The sequence below is a fragment of the Cynoglossus semilaevis genome, chromosome 18 (assembly GCF_000523025.1).
Source record: "Cynoglossus semilaevis isolate Cse_v1.0 chromosome 18, Cse_v1.0, whole genome shotgun sequence".
NCBI classification, from domain to species: domain Eukaryota; kingdom Metazoa; phylum Chordata; class Actinopteri; order Pleuronectiformes; family Cynoglossidae; genus Cynoglossus; species Cynoglossus semilaevis.
In genome coordinates, this window is record NC_024324.1 from 3,454,807 (window position 1) to 3,472,673 (window position 17,867).

Consider the following 17,867-nt stretch of genomic DNA (forward strand, 5'->3'; position numbering starts at 1 on the left):
CTTCCTCTTCTTTCTTTACCCACAGCTCTCTGCTTCTCTCACCTCCATCCCATTTCTCTCTCATCCCGTGGAACTGCATTTGGACTCGTTTTGATCCAAATCCTCTTAAGTCGAAGGCTTGGGTGAGAATTTGATTGCTGCGCCACGAAGATTCAAACAGATTAGCCTACAGAGCAGCAAAATCACTCTGCACCCAGGACCTTTTCTACCCCGGCTCCTGCCCCATCTGCCCCCCTGTACTACTGGTTCTGTTTCCTCAACACCAACGTTTTTTAGGTACTAGGAAAAAGAATTAAAAAAAAACAAATATCTTGGCAGTATTTATATGTATTTATTCACTTCTTGAAATGCCTAAAAAATGCAACCAGATTTATTGATTACTCAATGGGGGGAAAAAAATGAAATAATTGAAACTTATCTCAAACCTGTTCTTGGCTTCTCCCTTCCAGACCCGTGCCCACCCACCAGGGGGTTGTATTTTATATAGTGAGGCGGACACAGGGTGAACCTTGACCTTCAGTTCTCCAGAGAGCCCCCGTGATGTGGTGTTAATAAACTGGCAGTGAAGGGATCACTCTGTTTTTTTCCCTTTCTCTTTTTTGTTGGCGGTCGGATTAGATATTGACACCGAACACAATGATTTTTCCATCAGATTATCAATCAGATTATCAATCAGTGGCCCGCAGGCCAAATATGGCCCGATGAATCGTACAATCGTGCTTGTGACTGATTTCCGAAATTGTGAGCATCAAAGAGAAAATATTCTGTGGTCTCCACTATTAATGCAACTGACTTAAATAACTAGCAATAATCCCCATCATTTATGGAAAAAAAGGGATTTTTATTTAATTTCTATTTAAGTATCCCTTTGACAAATATAGTTGGGCAACTTTTCTCTGTATATTTGTGTGAAAGTAACACATTTATTGATGAGATTCAAAGCTCTGGTTAAACGTTAAATGTTTTTTAGGCTAAATTTGTCCCACAAAAAATATATACTTTAAATAAAGAGTCAGACACGCTTCGCCCTGCAGGCTTTTACCACACCAGTCAAACACCCGGGGCTTTTAAAAGGTCCATTTGATGGAAACCATGCCCTGTCATTGACAAAGTGACAAAGAAAACCAGACTGTCAGGGGTGTGAGGGACGAGGGGGGGGGGAGGCCGGTAGCAGTCGCTAAGTGACCTGACTGCTGCCAGTCAATGGAGATGTGGGATATATTTATTATTGAACTGAAATAGAGGGAGAAATAACAATAGAAAGAAAAAACAAAAGCGTGTCCTTTGTGGACTAAGTGCAGTGATGCAGATCACAGGACACTGACAGCCCACGTGGGCGTCTCAGGTGATTACGACGTTGTCCACAGCACGTATGTTTTTTTTGTGCAATTACAGTAGAGTGTTTGTGCCTACGTTTGACATTCCTCTACCTCCCACTCCTCTCTGTCAGGACCCTTTAATAACCACGCTTGAAAAGCCAGCGGTAGAGGCCGTAGAAAGACGTTTCTCACATACGTACAAATATTTACATGCAAACGCAAATTAACATTTTGTCAAACCGTTAACTCTGAAGACCATGTGTACTCACTGTACTGTACACGGGTACACATCATTGGACGCTTCTTTGTTCACAAACGTGTGTCGCCTCACGAGTTGATGTGTATTTAAAGGGCTGGTGTGTGAATGTGTACATGTGTGTGTGTGTGAAAGAGCGTTTGTACACCAAAGGCGCTGCTCTGACGGGGTCCACGGGGTCTGCAGCCCAGGTGTGCTGTCTGTATGGACGGCATAGATTTAGAACCGTTTTATGAAACGCCTGATTGATCTCCGCTTTGTAGCCGAGTGGAGCTGCTCAGGGCTGTGAACACGTGTTGGACCGTAAATAAATCTGTCAGTGCAGGTCACGCTGTGTTAGTGATGTGATGATAGTATTTTTTACATGGTGGGTCAAACATAAATGGTCCTTGATACAGGGTGACCGTGGTTTACGAAATCCTCTACCTCAGCGTTTCGTGATTTTGTCACCATCTCGTATAAATTTGTTGAGAAATTTTTATTCCATCATTCGGACGTACGGCGTGAAAACTAGCCTAGTATTTGGCACAGGAACTAGTTGGCGAGTAGTCGGCTTGTTTGTGCTACCTTTGCTTTCTTTTGTTTGTGTTGGGATTTTTTTGGGGGGGGCTTTTTGCCCCTAGATTATGATGTTGCTACTGTGTTAGCGTAGGTGAGTGATACAGGTGTTTATGTTCAGTATGTGAGTTCTGAGTTTTGGCGAAAAATCGAGTTATGCCACATCGTAGGAATGGAACGATATTTAATTTTCAATACTTTTATATAGTACTAATAACACAAAATATACTGAAATAGCAACAAAACCAGAGCGCGAGCACATAAAACGTAACATGTAGTCAAGTTATTAGTAAAAATAATAGTAAAATTATTATAATAATAGAGATGCCTGATGTTCCTAGAACATTTTGACCTGCCCCTCTAAAAAAAAAAAAACCAACCTCCCCTCAAATTCCAGAAATATAAATATTAAATCTTTCTCCAGTACGTCTTCAGACTCTTCCTGTTCCTCCTCAGCAGTTTCCAGGGGGCTCCAGATAAAGACGGAGCTGTTTTCTCCCCCCCGCCCCCCCTTTCCTCACCCAGATGGTCTTGGCCCACTCTGTGAGTGTTACTAGTTCTCGGCTTTTACACCAGAAGAGTGCCTCCGTCTCCCCTCTCGGCCGCTGTCAGCATCTGAGCACAGAGGAGTTTCAGTTCCAGCCACATGCTGCTTAATGTGAATCCCCTTCAGCTCAGCGTTATGAAAGCAGGAAGTCTGGAGTGCAGTAAAACATGGCTGCCCGCTCATCTGTTACACAGTGGAAGATGGAAATTTACGACTCGGAAGTAATACATATACATATATATATATATAAATATATATAGTCTCACGTTACCTGCTCTCTGATTTACTCTGCACCTGTGTCGAATGGCTGCTGATTTTGCAGATAGGCTGTGACACTAATGGTACAGTATGTACTTGTTTGGCTGAAAGGTAAAAGCTACTTTAGCCTGGTTCTTTATTATTCACTTGAAGCTCTCGCTCTTCCACTGCATGAACCTGGGTCGAGCTCTGCTGCGAAGCCTGATCTTTTTCGGGTCTGTCTGGATGGAAAGAGAAAGCTGCTGCTTCTCTGCTGCAGAAAACCCTGAGTGTCCCCTCCCATCGTCCTCCTCCTCAGCACCAGAGATGACTGGAAGGTGAAGCCTATTTCCCAGTGTCTAGAGTTTCACAGCTGACAAAGAATCTAGGCTTTCCCGAGCGTATCAGGAGGCCGGTGCATGGGCCAAGTGGGGGGGTGGAGAAGAGGGAGGGTTCCAGCCCCGGGAGCAGCAGTGCTCTCCAGGCCTGGGAATCTGCACAGCTACTTCATGTGCAGGGAGCAGAGAGAAAGTCAGTTACGGTCCACGAGACCGGATACCGCAGCACTGAGGTATTGTGGAAGCAGGTCCATGTTGAAGCCACATGAGCTCCACATTGTTCTGCTCGTTGTTTATGAGATCTGGCAGCGGCGAGGAAGACATTTTTACGGCGTAAAGACGTTTAACATGGAGTTTACATTCACGCTGATCAGAGCCTCTCCGGGGCCACTTGGCCAAATCAGACGGTCTTTGATTAACGTGGTGAAATATTTAGTGGTTTTGAGATGAGAAGTCGGTTCGGCTGTGATTGGCTGATGCAGCGAGTGAAGAGATTTGTATTTTTAACATGGTAACAACAACAACACTCTGTTCAAATGTTACCATTTCCCCCTTTGTTTTGTTGGTGATTCCGTCAACCGAGAGCCTGTAAACACAACCAGACACGTTCATCATTATTGGCCTGTCAGCACGGGGGTCTGTTCCCCTCGGAATCCATGAAATTGACTTTTTTTTTTCTTTTTTTTTTCTTGCAACAGCGGAAGGAAAACATAGAGATGCCATGTTTTGTTTTAACTGATGTAATGTGGAGGAACATGTGGTGTTGTTCCAACAGCTATGGTTCTCAGCTCCACCATTGTCTGCTCCTTACTTGGCAAGTGTTGCTGCGGATGCTTGTGTTTTTTGGCCTGGAAGTTATAAATAAACTGGTCCAGTCTTACCACTAGAAACCACCAGGGACTGTTTATATATAAATGCTTATGTTGGGATGTGTGTCTTTTGACGTCTTGCCAGTCCCTTTAGCAAAAAGTTTAAAGTTTAAAAAGAAAATAAGGGTAAAGAATCGGTTCGACTGATTGCATGTTGGTGTTTTTGGCCGTCCAACTGGGCCTGGGATTCAGACCAGCAATCCTAAAGTCGCAAGCCCGATCCATGAACCGTCAAGCCGAACGACCGACCGACCAAATGTCAAGATGTGGCAGAAGCAGGAACAGGAAAATTCACATCGAGTCGGCTCAGTTTTCCCTGCCGCCTACGCTCTTGACCCTTTGCCACCCCTTGTCTCTTCAGTGGAAACTGTCCTGCTGTTTGGAATTTTTATATGGAAACCATAGACTAACAAAAATACCATCACATTTTTATGGTGGTGGAGACGTTTGAAAGTAAAACAAAAAAAGGAGAGAGCAGTCAAAGACAACCGTGTCATAAAAATTCTATTAGCATCATCATCACAGGTACATTTTTTTATTTTTTTTTGTTTTTCCACCTACATCTGCTTTGGTCATCAACCCGACAGCCACCAGTTAGTTATTGATACTCTCCGGGGGCGGGGGGCAGGGGGGGACATGTTGTGTCCATATGCGGAGCACAGGTAGCTTGATCTGGTGTTTCCTGCGGTGGCTGTACTTTATTTTCCCTCAGTGGTCTCAGGTTGACCTTTTCATCCGGTGTGTGACATCCATTAGGCCGCAGCAGGACATCGCAGCCAAGTCTGCTGTGTGTCACCGTCCCACAGTGTCTCAGGTCGTTGACTTAAACTTTACGGCCACGTAAAGTTGTGCTAATGCACCCGTTAAGGACCAGTCTCCACTATTTAATAACAGAGTGCGGAGCGGTGTTAAAAGCAGAAGGCGACTTGTTTTTGTACCTGAGCTCAGAAACCTTTTAGCTTTTCTAAAAAAAAAATTAAAAAAAAGTCAAAGCAGTAATGGCACGCGGGCGTTCAAAGATGGGTTCGGGTTAGAGATTCTGGTGTCGGTGTTGGTTTGAACAAATAAACTCAAGGCTTTTTGCGATTTGTTATTGTAGTAACTGTGTCTGAAATGTGAAGTAAGGCAACGGCAGCTCACACTGCCTGCCTGATCCGGAATAATGGAAGTAACAGCATGTAGGGATTTGAACCCGGGGTAACTAAAGAGACCCAGATGTGTGCTGGGATGCAGCCCGCGTGGCCCGACCCGCGGAGCAGATTCCTTTCGGGGAGCTCAGTGTAGCTCGGTGACTTATGTATAATTACATTTGATCATGTGCTGGATCGTCTTACCGACCTCTTTTACTGGGCACTGATTTATTGAACCGGGCTCAGGGTTGTCAGTTTGATTGCTGGCTTTTGACATGAATACGGATGATGAAGTATTCTGTAGTTTATTATTGTAGTGGGCCGTTTCAAACGATTTAATCACTCTTAAACTCCAGGTCCCGTTGGTTTCTATGAGGTCTTTGTCTCTAAGACACAGTCTCTGTAACAGGAATGAATTGTGCTGCTATTATTAAGCTCTGCTGGCAGACGTGCAGTCCTTCATATTTGGGTCCTTGGCCAAAGTTATATATTCTTCAGTCGGGGGCGCGGGGACCTTACAAATCTAGCTGCAGGTTGTGACCACACCTTTTAAATATTTGGAGAATTACAGTCTGTCTGTCTGTGCGTTGGCCACATTCACTACAGCATCTGTAATGTCTGCAGGGTGTGGTGTCTGTTTACAGGCAAAGTGGGGAAAAATGTTAAATGTTAATACTTTTTTGAAAGACAGACTCCCTCCCACTCTCCCCTCTCTCAATAAATACATACATATATGCACGTAGGGTGGTGCTTCAAGATACGAGCTCCCCGAAATACAGAGTTTTCCAAGTTACGATTAAACAATTTTTTTTCAAGATTTTCTTCGTGATACGAGGAAACATCGAGTTTTGGTTAAACAATTTTTTTTCAAGATTTTCTTTGTGATACGAGGAAACATCGAGTTTTGTTTTTTTTTCGCTCACTGTCCCTCGCTGGGTTATTTTATCAGTTTTTATAACAATAATTTAAATTTTTTTCTTAATTATTATTATTTCGTATGATCAATATATTTGTTTATATCTATGTTTTTGATGTTTAGATTAGGGTTTTTTTATTTAATTAATTGATAGTATATTTCTGGGAGCTGGAAGAAATTAATTGGTTTTTGGTTATTGTAAATAAGGGAAATGCATTCGAGATGTGAGTGAATCGACATACAGTGTTGTTGCCTCTGTGTGTGTGTATATATATATATATATATATATATATATATATATATATATATATATAATCTTCTGCTGTTCGTCTGTTCTCTCAGGCTCTCGATTTGGCTTTTAAAATTATTTAAGGTTGTGCACAAGTGGTATAGTTTAAACCATAGGTTGCACAGAGTTTAATGTTGCACCAAAGGAAAACCTCTCTCTCTCCCTCTCTCTCTCTCTCCTTCTCGTGAGGGGGCCTGAGCCCAGTGGAATGTGGTGTATGGCTTTCCATGTCAGACGGCCATTTGTTTTGGAATAAGAGAAGATATGAATCTGAGCTGAAGGCACCCACATGCTCAGCTTGTGCTCAGGTTGTCGAGGCAGGGGTTGAGGGTTGAGGGTTGAGGAGGGGAGGCAGCGAGATTTAATCTTTCGTGAAAGGAAAGGTGGGGGGGGAGTGATGGTGGGAGGAATTATTACAAAGAAAACGGTACAGTTTTAAGCTGCTCAGAAGTGATTGTTTCTCCAAGAAATGCTGGTAAAGTTTGGGTTAAGTTTGGGTTAAAATAAATTAATTTTTGTTTCCCCCAGGGATCATAGATGATCAGGTGTGATACGGACCTGTCTCATATCTCACATAGTTGAAGTGCCGTGTTTAAACAGTCTGGAGTGAAGTTCTTTATCTCCAGGCACTTCACAGAGTGAGGTCAAGACCTTACAACACAAGAGGGAAATCCAACAGACCTCACAGTCAGCAAGCAGGAAGAAGCCGCAGACCATAAAAGAGCGGCAGCTCAGGTGCTTAAGTGCAACGTCAAGACCTGCAGACGTGTAGGAACCATAAACGTCAACCCAGAACTATCGCTCTCTCTCTCTCTCTCTTTATCTTAGTCACACCGGTTTCCACATTTCCTCTCTCTGCTGTCTGTCTGTCTGTCTGTCTGTGCGTCTGTGCCCACACACGCTCCGCAGTCAGAGCTGGACGATCTCCAGACCTCAAGGGCTCAGAGAGTGAGAGAGACAGAGAGAGAGAGAGTTTGATATGTGTTGACTTCCTGCAGGAACTCCCCCCTCTGCTCAGCCCGCAGCTCAAAGACTATCAATTAGTTTCTTATTATGATCCCTGGGAGGGCAATAAAAAGTTGGAGTGGATTCAAAGAGCACAAAGGGGCAAACACACACACACGCACACACACACGCAGTAGTAACTGTTTCAGCTTTTGAGAGTTACAGTTTTGACATCCGTTTAAATGTTCTTCTTTCAAACACAACTATTATTCCTGTTCTGTTCACAATTCTTTTTTTAGTGTAAAAAAAAAATCCTAGCATCATTCGTATCCGCCCCGAGTCTCCCCCGAAGCCGTGGCGTCCACCTCTGGCTGCTACATTGTTGCCGCGAGGTCGGTGAGTCGTTGTTGAAATCTGTAGAAAGTCTGTAGCCGAGCAGATTTTTTTAAATCTGCAAATCAATGTTAAGTGCGACTGATGTCTAGCTGTCCGATGTTTTATCTGGTTTCTGTGAAGCCCACAGTCCTCTGTTCTGTTCTGTTCTTCTGGTTCTGGACAGTCCTTTCTGTTCTGCAGTGATAAAAACCTTGTGTTGTTGTGGAGGTGATGAAGGAGGTGAGAGGGTGAGGAGGGGGGATTGAGGGGGGACGGGGGGAGAATGGAGTTTGTCCACATCAGAGTGACCCGTGCTGCCACTAGGGCGTTCTGGAACCATTGTTAATTAAGGGATTATCACACATGGAGAGGAGGATTGGAGGACGGAGAGAGCAGTGAAAAGATATTGATGTTTTATTTTGAAAATGTACTCATTTAACTTAAATTATCGGCGCAGTTTTACTGGTATCAGTCGATACCGTGGACCAGTAACATGATGGACTGGTACCAGCTGACTGGTCCCTGGTCAGAGAGAGAACATTTAATGAAACATGTTAGTGAAGACGGAGACTTTGATCAAATTACACCTGATCAGTACAGTGAACATTTTAAAAAAACAAAACGAGCAAATGATGACAAATTCACCACCAGTGTGGTCACTGCCCCCCCTCCTTCCTCCCCCCTCCACTCCACTCCCTGATGACAGTGTGTGACGGTGTAACAGTGGGAGTGTGTTAAATTAAACATCAGACAAATGTAGATGCAGATGTGTAGAGTGCACGCGGTGGTGAAGTGGAGATACTCTGTGAGTATGAATAATAGAAACGTTACACTGGTGAAGCACAATGTCTGTCACCACACAGAGGAAAAACACTGATGAACGATGTTTTCTCTTCCTCCGCTCTGCCTGCTGCCGCTTTTATTTCTTTCATTTTGCTGCTGCGAGGAGGACGTCAGGAAACAGGGAGAGCGGCAAACCATGGAGGGGTGGGGGGGTGAGGGGGTGAGACGCTGTCTGTCTCTGAGTGTCTGCCGTCTGTCCTCCCTGCACTTGTTTTCCACTTTGTCTTCTGTCTGAAGTCGCTGTCGTGATGCGTTGCTGTGTTGGTGTCACGCCTTTGAAAGTGTGTGTGTGTGTGAGACTTGGCACACATGTGGGTTCCTTCATGGATACGCAGATGTTCCTATGCATTCCTTTGAGCCCCCCCTACCCCGACCCCCCCCAGGGCCTCACTGGGAGGCGAGCTAATATTTGATCTGTTAGAAGCAGTGTGTCAACAGGAGCCTGGAGTCAGTTGGAAGAAAACTCCGTCTCTAACCCTCCACGTGTTTTCTCCTCATCCTCTCCTACAGGAGGAGGCCGCAGCGATCGCACCGACAGACTCGGGGTTAGCCAGAGTACACCGAGGCCTGCGGCCCTTTAAGCTGCGGATTTGAAACGTGTTGATTTGACAGGCTTTTTAGCAGCGCTACCTCCGGGGGGTGCTACAGAGGTGTCTGCAGCTCCGGCTCCTTCATCCTCTCCTCCCCTCTTTTTTTTTTTTTTCTCCAACTCCCTCCGCTGCCTTTTATCTCCCTCTTATCTCCCATCATCCTCCCTCTTCATCTGACGTTCATCTGCGTTTTGTTCGGTCCACATCCGCGGCTCGTCTCATCTCCCTCAGATCGGCCGGTCAAACAGCTGCAGCGGCAGGAAGAGAGAAAAACTCTCCCGCTGGTTTATTAGTTTATTAATGAGCAGAGATGTCACCAGTGTCATGGCCGCTCACGACTAATAATAGAAACACATCACCTGCATATTCTGCTCATTACTGCCGTTGTCACATGCCTTCCAGCTCGTATCCAGTCGCACAAACGCTGGTGGATTCTAATAAGACGACGACGACGACGACGCGTCAGCTGTTCAGAAATACATATGACGAGTTCTGGTTGTTCATCTTTTTTTAACCGTTTATTGAAGTGGCAGCTGAGATGTATCCTGCCTGTTAACACATGGGGGCAAAAACGCTAAATTTAACAGTCGGATTCAAAGGTTAGTCAGAAAACAGAGCATGAAAAATGTCTAGTTTTATTCTCTTGTTGGACCATGGAGTGTTAAAATGGAGCTGGTAAAAAATAATTATGCCGTGGGACTCGAACCCAGGACCTTCTGCCCGTGTAAGGCAAGAAGAATAATAAATCTGTAAGTCTGTTTTCAAGGACACATTTCAAGAAATACGCAAAAGTCAGAATGTAGATTTCCACGGTCGTGTCCATCAGGTTGACAGACGTTGACTTATTTTTCTGCCCTGCCCTCGGTGATGCCCGTCTGAGGCGTCTGTTCGAGGCTAAAAAAAAAAAAAAACCCCAGTGGAATTACTCCACCTGCCTCTTGTGTGAGCAGTGGTTGCATCAGTGAAGTGAACAAACACAGATTTGTTTTTCGGTGACTCAGACGTAGCTACAGCCTGAGCTTGAAGAGCTTGTGGCCTATCCCAGGTGGGCTGGTGTACAGTGGAGTCCCACTCGTGTTGTCTGACCATGTGATCAGTGTGTCTTTGATTCCCCCCCCCCTCCACCCTCCTCCAGAATACTTCTGCACCCTCCCCCGGTGTTCATAGTGCAGTACGGCTTCTCTGTCGTTGATTTTTTTCTTATGATTTAACACGGAGTCAGAGGCGTGAAAATCTTAAGTGTCTGCTGATGTTAGTTATTGGCATTTTTTTTTTTTTTTTTTGGTGCGTAACTGAAAACGTCTGTACCGTGCAGCGACTGTGTGCTGCTGTGAAAAGATCTCTTTGGGGGATTTTACGCCGACTTACTTAGAATCTCAAATTTGTTATTCTCTCGGGTGTTGAAACTGGAGTTAAAAAACAAAAAAAACACATTATACCTTCCCCGCTAAAAGCAAACATTACCTTCCTAATTATGCATTTCCAGGCCAATTAATTTGACACGCTTTCCTGAAGCTATGTACTGCTGCCGTTAAACAACAACAGGAGAAGCTTTTTCAGACAGATATGCTAATCCTGCAGTGAGGAAACCTGGTGGATGTTCAGCCTCGGCTCTGCTCTACCTGTCAGCAGAATAATGTCTGCTTCTGCTCCGACACCGCGATAAGAGCTGAAAGCAGGGACTACCTGTAAATGTCACCCGTTTGATAAAAAAGAGCAGAGTTTATCGCCACCGCCGCTGAGCCCGCGCACAAGGGCACGTGTGTGCCGGTGATAGAGCGGGTCGTCTTTATCGAGTTTAAAACCCCGCCTGCTCCCCCTGTGCCGGTCTGGTCCTGTCCCCGCTGGGCCAGATAAAGTCTGTGAGGTTTATCAAAGTGGACCAGACCTGAGTCCTGGTCTGATCCGGTCGGTCTGTGTTGGTCTCACAGCTCAGCTTTAATCTGAATTAAAATGTTGATACATGAAAAATTGCTTTATGTGCCTTTGGGCATGGCATAAACGAAGGGCTGTGCTGTGAACACTTGAAAGCATGTTTGGCCGTTTTTACTGTGTACAACTTCTGGGTTATAACCCCCCCCCCCCCCTCCCCCCCCGTTCACCTCCACCACCCTAGATTACTCTCCATTAATGTGGCAGGAGGCTGCATCGCTCAGCGCTTCTCTACTATCGCACCCCGCTCAGGTTCAATCGCCTGCTCAGTCATTGTCGTCCAGGTTGTTGCTGACAACGGTGGAAATATTTGATTATTTGAATAAAGCTGAGTTCTTGGATCGGGCGTTTAGTTAAGAGTTTACTAAATATTGTGTTGAAGTTTTTGATAAGTTTTATTCACGGTTGATCCAAAAAATTGCTGTGACAACATTTCACCGAGGCACAAGAAGTTATTTTTTTAAGTATTTATTTTTTTTAGGCTGCTGAACATTCACGTTATTCAGGGACCACACGTGGGTCGGACCAGTACAATCGTAACGTAATCACCTGTAAAACAATAAGTCCATTTTTTTTACCCTTTGTTTCTACAATCGTAACGTAATCACCTGTAAAAATTACAATAAGTCAATTTTTTTACCCTTTGTTTTCATGCAAATAAATACAGGTTTATGATAAATATTTGATGAAATATAGTTTGACAAAACTAGTTTTTTTCACTTTCAATATTCAGTAAGTCGGCCAGATTGAACCCTCCCCAGCGAGCCGGTTTTGGCCCGCAGGCCGTATGTTTAACACCCCTCGTCTATAGCATTTGTACATTGTGGCCACTCATGCATATGTGTGTGTGTGTGTGTGTGGCCCGGACCCTTTGGTGTCACCATCTGATCTGTGTCCTGTCTCCTTTTGGTCCATTGTGCTCATGTGTCATCAATGCACACAGACCTGTGGACCAGCGGAGGAGTTCACCACACTGTGAGGCAGTGAGGAGGGGTGGGGGTGTGTTTGTAGGGCAACAAGGCAGGAGAGGTTAAGATAAAGTTGCTTTGAACAAATTCTCTGTTTGATCAGGCGGCTGAAAGGCTTTTATTCCAGGAGTCAGCGACGGAGCAGCGAGAAGGAAAAGGAAAAGACGGAGATGCACATTGTCCTGATTCATCTCGTTGGTGTCGCCCCCCCCTCCCTTGCCCCCCCCGCCCCACTATTTCTTATTCACTCTGTTGTTGTGTGTGTGTGTGTGTACACTCCCCGTGCCTTTGTTATGGAGAGCACCAGCGTCTTTCTCCCACCACCACACGATCACACACTCACAAAGACTTAAAAGGCATTTCTGAACACACTGGCCTTTGAATGCAGCGTGTAACTGGAAATGCTAACATGTAGCACGGCCGCGGCTGTAACGTGTTGGCGGAGAAATTCAAATTGGTATCTGTGCGTGTGTTTTTTTCTTTAGTACTCTCCTCTGTTGGAAACGGTACTAGGTCTAGCGCGGCCTCTGTTGGAAACGGTACTAGACCTAGCGTGATACACATTGGTTATTTCAGAGTCGTTTAATTTGTCGAATTGATTCACAAAATCTTATATCTGTTGTTTTATCAAAAGAATTTAAAATGTATTAAGAAGCAAAGAAACTCCAACATCAGTACTTAGGGGATATTCAACAATCCTCCTAGTCCCAAAGGGGGGCGCAAAGGGGACCTTGAGCCTTTAAAAAAGGGGGGTTTTTTTTTTTTTTTTTTTTTTTTTTTTGTGTAACTAGTTGAGGTTTTAATGCCTCTGTGCCTGAGCACGCTGTCCTAGCTGTTGATAAATTGTGTAAAAACATGTACCAACCATAATTTATCCTTTGACTTTTTTCTCCGTTCCTGCCGTTTGTCACCAGGCACCGACTGACAAATACCCGTAATCACACACCTCTGTATTTTGTCTATTTTTTTATTTATTTTTATGCAGAACTATCAGTTTAGAATTCACCAAACACACATTTGACTAAATGTTGCCGAGGGAAAGTTTATAACCATTCCAGTCACACACGGGCAGAGCAGCACCAGAATATCTGCAAGTGTTTTACATTTTTTCCACTTTCATGTTTTTTTTTTTTCAATGGAGTTTGTTATAAATATCCACAGTAAGGGGGCGTTATTTCCCTGTGTTGTTGTCGTTGAGTAAAATTGCACATTTTGAGAAGTTTTTTTTTTTCTTCTTCTTCTTTTCACACAAACAGACTCAGATCCTTTCAGCCGTTCTCTCCATTAAGCTGGAACACAAACATTCCCACCAGTTTGACCAGTAGTCCCGGCAACAATGCAGTGGGAGGGATGCGGTGTTTTGATTGGACGGAGGCCCCTTTTTAATTGTAAAACAAGGATGTGTGTGATTAGCTACACGGATGGAGGGCTTGGACGTGATTGGCTCAGGGTGATTCACCAGTCTGTGCACGGATTTGGTCTGGTAGTAACAGTGACTGTTGGATCGGCCTTTGTTGGATCTTATCGCCTCACTTTCAACCCCTAGTGGTCGTCTGATTAAAATGAGAACAGGAGCAGATCAGACCTGAAGTGATGGAGTTTGGACTTGGATGTTTTTGAAAGATAATTTTCAAAAAAAAAAGGATCTGACGTGTCTGACCTCTGTGCTGACCTTTGACCTCACATTCTCTGTGGTGGTGATCTCATGACTATCATAGTATTTATATGTTGTGTAGATGAGGAGTTGACCTGTGATTTTTCTTACCTCAAGTCTTACCTCAGTGAAAAGTTTTCAGACACAGATTCTCACCGTGATTTTCTACTGTTTTTTGTTCCCTGCGCTGCAGATAGCGGAGGCCGCCAAGACGCCGTCTCAGGCTGATGACTTGTACCTGGATGACACAGGCTCAGGAGGTTATTACCCTGAAGATGATGATGACTTCAACTCAGGGTCTGGTTCAGGTGAGTCTCTCTCTCTCTCTCTCTCTCTCTCTCTGTCTCTCTCACACACACCTAATCTCACAAACTTGGCTTAAGATACACACTGTACATTTGCAAACTCAGCAGGCAATTACCCCGGGGTATGATGACATTCATTTCATGCTGCTGCCGCTGGGTTTTATGGAGCTTAAGTTTTGGGGTTTTTTTTGCCTCTGCACCAATGACAACCAGGGCTCCAGGCAGCAGACGTTCACTGCCTCTGTCTAACGCTGTTCAGGGCAGTAACCCAATTTTTTTGAAGGAATTAGGTTTAAATTTGGACTTAAAGAGAATTTTCCGTCCTCTCTGACAGCCCTGTTTTCAGGTAATCATATTTGGAAACTGGAGTTAGGATTTTATCTTAGACTAAAGTAAGAGCCGGGCAGGTTTTTTGGAGGTTAATATCAGATCCGGGGATGCGGAGTGTCGGACATGAAATTGGCACCGGGGAAAAAAAAAAATTCTCAGAAACAAGAAGAGTATTCATGTCTGAGACTTGATGTAGTAAGAAAATACTACCAAAATACTTCACTGCTTAATAGACAGACGATCACATCTTTAATCACATAATTGTTCCTTCAAATTCAGTAGTGTCAGTATTTTGACAATGTACTGACCCAGACAATAATATATTTATATATGTATATGTATGTATGTTTAATACATAATATATATAATAATATGTACATCTTATATATAATTCACACACACACCAATATATATTTATAGATATACAAATGTATGGGTATATATGTACTGTGTGTATATCTATGTATATGTATATATGTATATATATGTGTATATATATGTGCATATATATACATATATACATACAGTATATACATACATATATACATACATATATATATACATGTATGTATATATAATATGTGCATATATACATCGATTAGCAGGTGTTTTAGAGGGATTTGCAGAAATATTTATGTAAAAATGATAAATTCTTACATATATACATGTATGTATATATATAGTATGTGCATATATACATCGATTAGCATATAGGTGTTTTAGAAGGATTTGCAGAAATATTTTATATGTAAAAAATAATAAATTCCGTGATAAATTCCAACCTCGTTGTTACCCACACTGTTGTGGACAAGCGTGCCAACATTACCCAGAAGCCCCTCCGCCCTGCTTGTTATTGACCGCCTTCAAAATGATATTTTGTGGTCAAACGTGTCTCCGTTTCCCTGAGAAATCAGAGTAACTGTGAAGAGAGAAGGTCATGTTGGGGTAGGAGGAGGCAGGGCGCCGATCAATAGTTTATCTGATAGTGCATATTGTCTTCCACTCCGCTCTCACACTCTGGGAATCAAACAATGAAATGAAATACAAAAAACCCGGTGAAGGTTTCATGGATGCCACAGATATGAGACGTTGATACCACGGCAGCCTTTAGGTGAGACTCTGAATTCTGTCCCTCTGTTTTCCACCAGGAGGAGGTGAAGACACGGTGGAGGAACCGGTGACCGTCAGCATGGTTTATATCCAGCCCAATGCAGCACAACCCACACCGGACTCCACCAGAGATTTCACCCCCAGAGTGGACACGGCCACGGTCAGAGAAAAGGCACGGGAAAGCACGCCCAAGAAACCAATCAGAACAGAGGTAAGACGTCCCCCTGAGGCGGGAACTGGAACTTCTACAACTCACAGACACTTTCACTGTGTATCAGCTAGAACAGGCGTGGGCAAACTATGGTTCCAGGGGCCAAAAGAGGCACGTTCAGCTTCTTAATCTGGTCCATCAAACTTTTCCAAATTATATATTTTATTTATATTATCATTAGACTTCTGTATTTTTCCCTGCAATATCTACGTTTCCCCAATAGATGGTGTAAAAAAATGCTAAAAGCATTTTAGCTTTTATGTATGACTTTTACATGTCATTTATCTTAGTTCACATGAACGCTCTGTTGTGGCCTATGAGTCAAAGTTTGCCCACACCTGAGCTCTTCCAATTAGCTAGAGGATAAGTGTTTCTGGATCCCCTGATTGGTCGTTGTCATTGGACAGTTATGGTCTTTGTAGATTGGATTCTTAGCTTTTTTATGTATGGATTAACGGATCACTGATGTTGGATCTTTTTTAGGTTTAAGGAGTTAGTGCTTTGCTGTAGTAGGTACTATTGCAGTACAAGGCCCTTATACTTGATTATATAATTCAAGTACTTGCTGATACTGTGTCCCAGTTAGTCCAGCAGGGTACGCTCTGCTCACTTCCTGTTCAACTGGCGTTGTTAACTCTGCAGCCAGTTTAATTAATGTTATTGTATTGACGACAGCATCAGTTTGAATTAGGCCAATGACATCGCCTCTGTGTGTGTGTGTGTGTGACCACGTAGCATCACTGGCTCTGGTGAACAACCGCTACAACCTTTAGCTGGTTCCTGTTTTTTAGGCTAACGCTGCTGCTAATGTGACTTTATAGACGTGTGCGTGGGGAAGGACAGATGACACGTGACGCGCTAAAGCTATCTGTCATTTAATACGTCCACCCTGCCACATTAATATGTTCAAATAGCATCAGTGCAGAAGTTTAAATGTTGTTTTGAAATGTAAAAAAAAAGAAATTGTCGCAGTGGTCGTTAAATTTTCATCAGCTGTTGTTTAATTAACTCTGTTGGCGTCTTTGCTGTTGTTGGTTAAGGCCTGGACATAATGTTGCCATCTTTCCTGGTTTAGGAATGTTTACGATAAGTCATTAATAACTATTAATAACTAGAGTCAACAGAGCACAGCGCAGCAGCAGCTCGGTCCGTCTTCATCCGTCCCCGCCCGGTGTCGTCCAATCCCTTGTAATACCAGAAGCCGTAGGGACACGTTCAGGACAGAGATCAAGTGCTTACGTCAGCTCTCTCTCCCTCCGTGTTTTCATTCCACTGCAAAATTACGAGGGATTACAGCCCTCGCTCTGGGGCATAATCACATATTCTGGAACCATCCCAGATCTCACTCTGGGGGGGTGGGGGTGTGGGGTCACACTCCTACTGTACTCTACTGTAAACTGGATTTCTAACATCTGTGTAGGATTAGTCACAGCAGACTCAAACCCCCCCTTAAGCCATAACAGCCTGGCCCTGTTCCATTTCTTTTCCACTGTGGTGGTTATTACTTCCTCCACCAACTGTACTGTAGTGGTTCAAATGACTTGGAGTCTGTTTTTTCACTTAGTTTCTTGCTGTCTGTCGTTCAGGGACAAACTAATACTAGAACTAATAGTTTTATTTTTCTTACAGGATATGGTTTGTAGAAAGTAAGAACGTTGTCTTTCAGACTTGACAGTTTGTAAAACAAGCTCTAACCAATTAACATGTTCTTGTCTCCACTGTTGTTTCCCAATTAACCAGCAGAGACTTTTTGTCAGGTTTAAAATCCCAGCACAGGGGATTTTAGAGGCATTTCTGAATCCTAGATGGTCAAAAGTCCTGTTTGACGATGGAAAGGACGAAAGAAAGAAAGACTTCTTCAATGTTTGTTGATTTAGTTTTTATTTATTAACCTTCATTCTGTTTTGTTTTTTCCCAGCAGGTACCAGTGCCAGTTACAGAGGACATGCAGAGGAACCAGGTGACCAGTACGACCAGCTCCCCTGGTTCACCTCAGGAGCCCGTCGAGGTCCGCACCGAAAACCTGTTCCAGAGGACAGAGGTGTTGGCAGGTATGTGACCCCATCCAGCTGTCTGTCTACTTTCCCACCTGTCTATCTCCCCCCCCCCCCCTTCCCCCCCCCCCCCCCCCCCCCCCCCCCCCCC

At 43.9% G+C, this 17,867-nt stretch overlaps 1 protein-coding gene across 2 annotated transcripts in view; it reads left to right on the plus strand.

Annotated features, from left to right (window-relative positions):
• Positions 1-17,804, plus strand: part of sdc2 (syndecan 2) — a 34,688-nt gene extending 16,884 nt beyond the window's left edge. Inside the window, exons 2-4 of one of the 2 annotated variants that reach the window (XM_025065147.1) lie at positions 13,960-14,074; positions 15,550-15,722; positions 17,644-17,804. In XM_025065147.1, coding sequence (XP_024920915.1) covers positions 13,960-14,074; positions 15,550-15,722; positions 17,644-17,781 — 426 coding nt within the window. In that variant the 3' untranslated portion in view covers positions 17,782-17,804. Of the gene's footprint in view, positions 1-13,959; positions 14,075-15,549; positions 15,723-17,640 lie in introns of both variants that reach the window. The other variant, XM_025065146.1, reaches the window with a different exon arrangement.
• Positions 17,805-17,867: the final 63 nt, after the last annotated feature.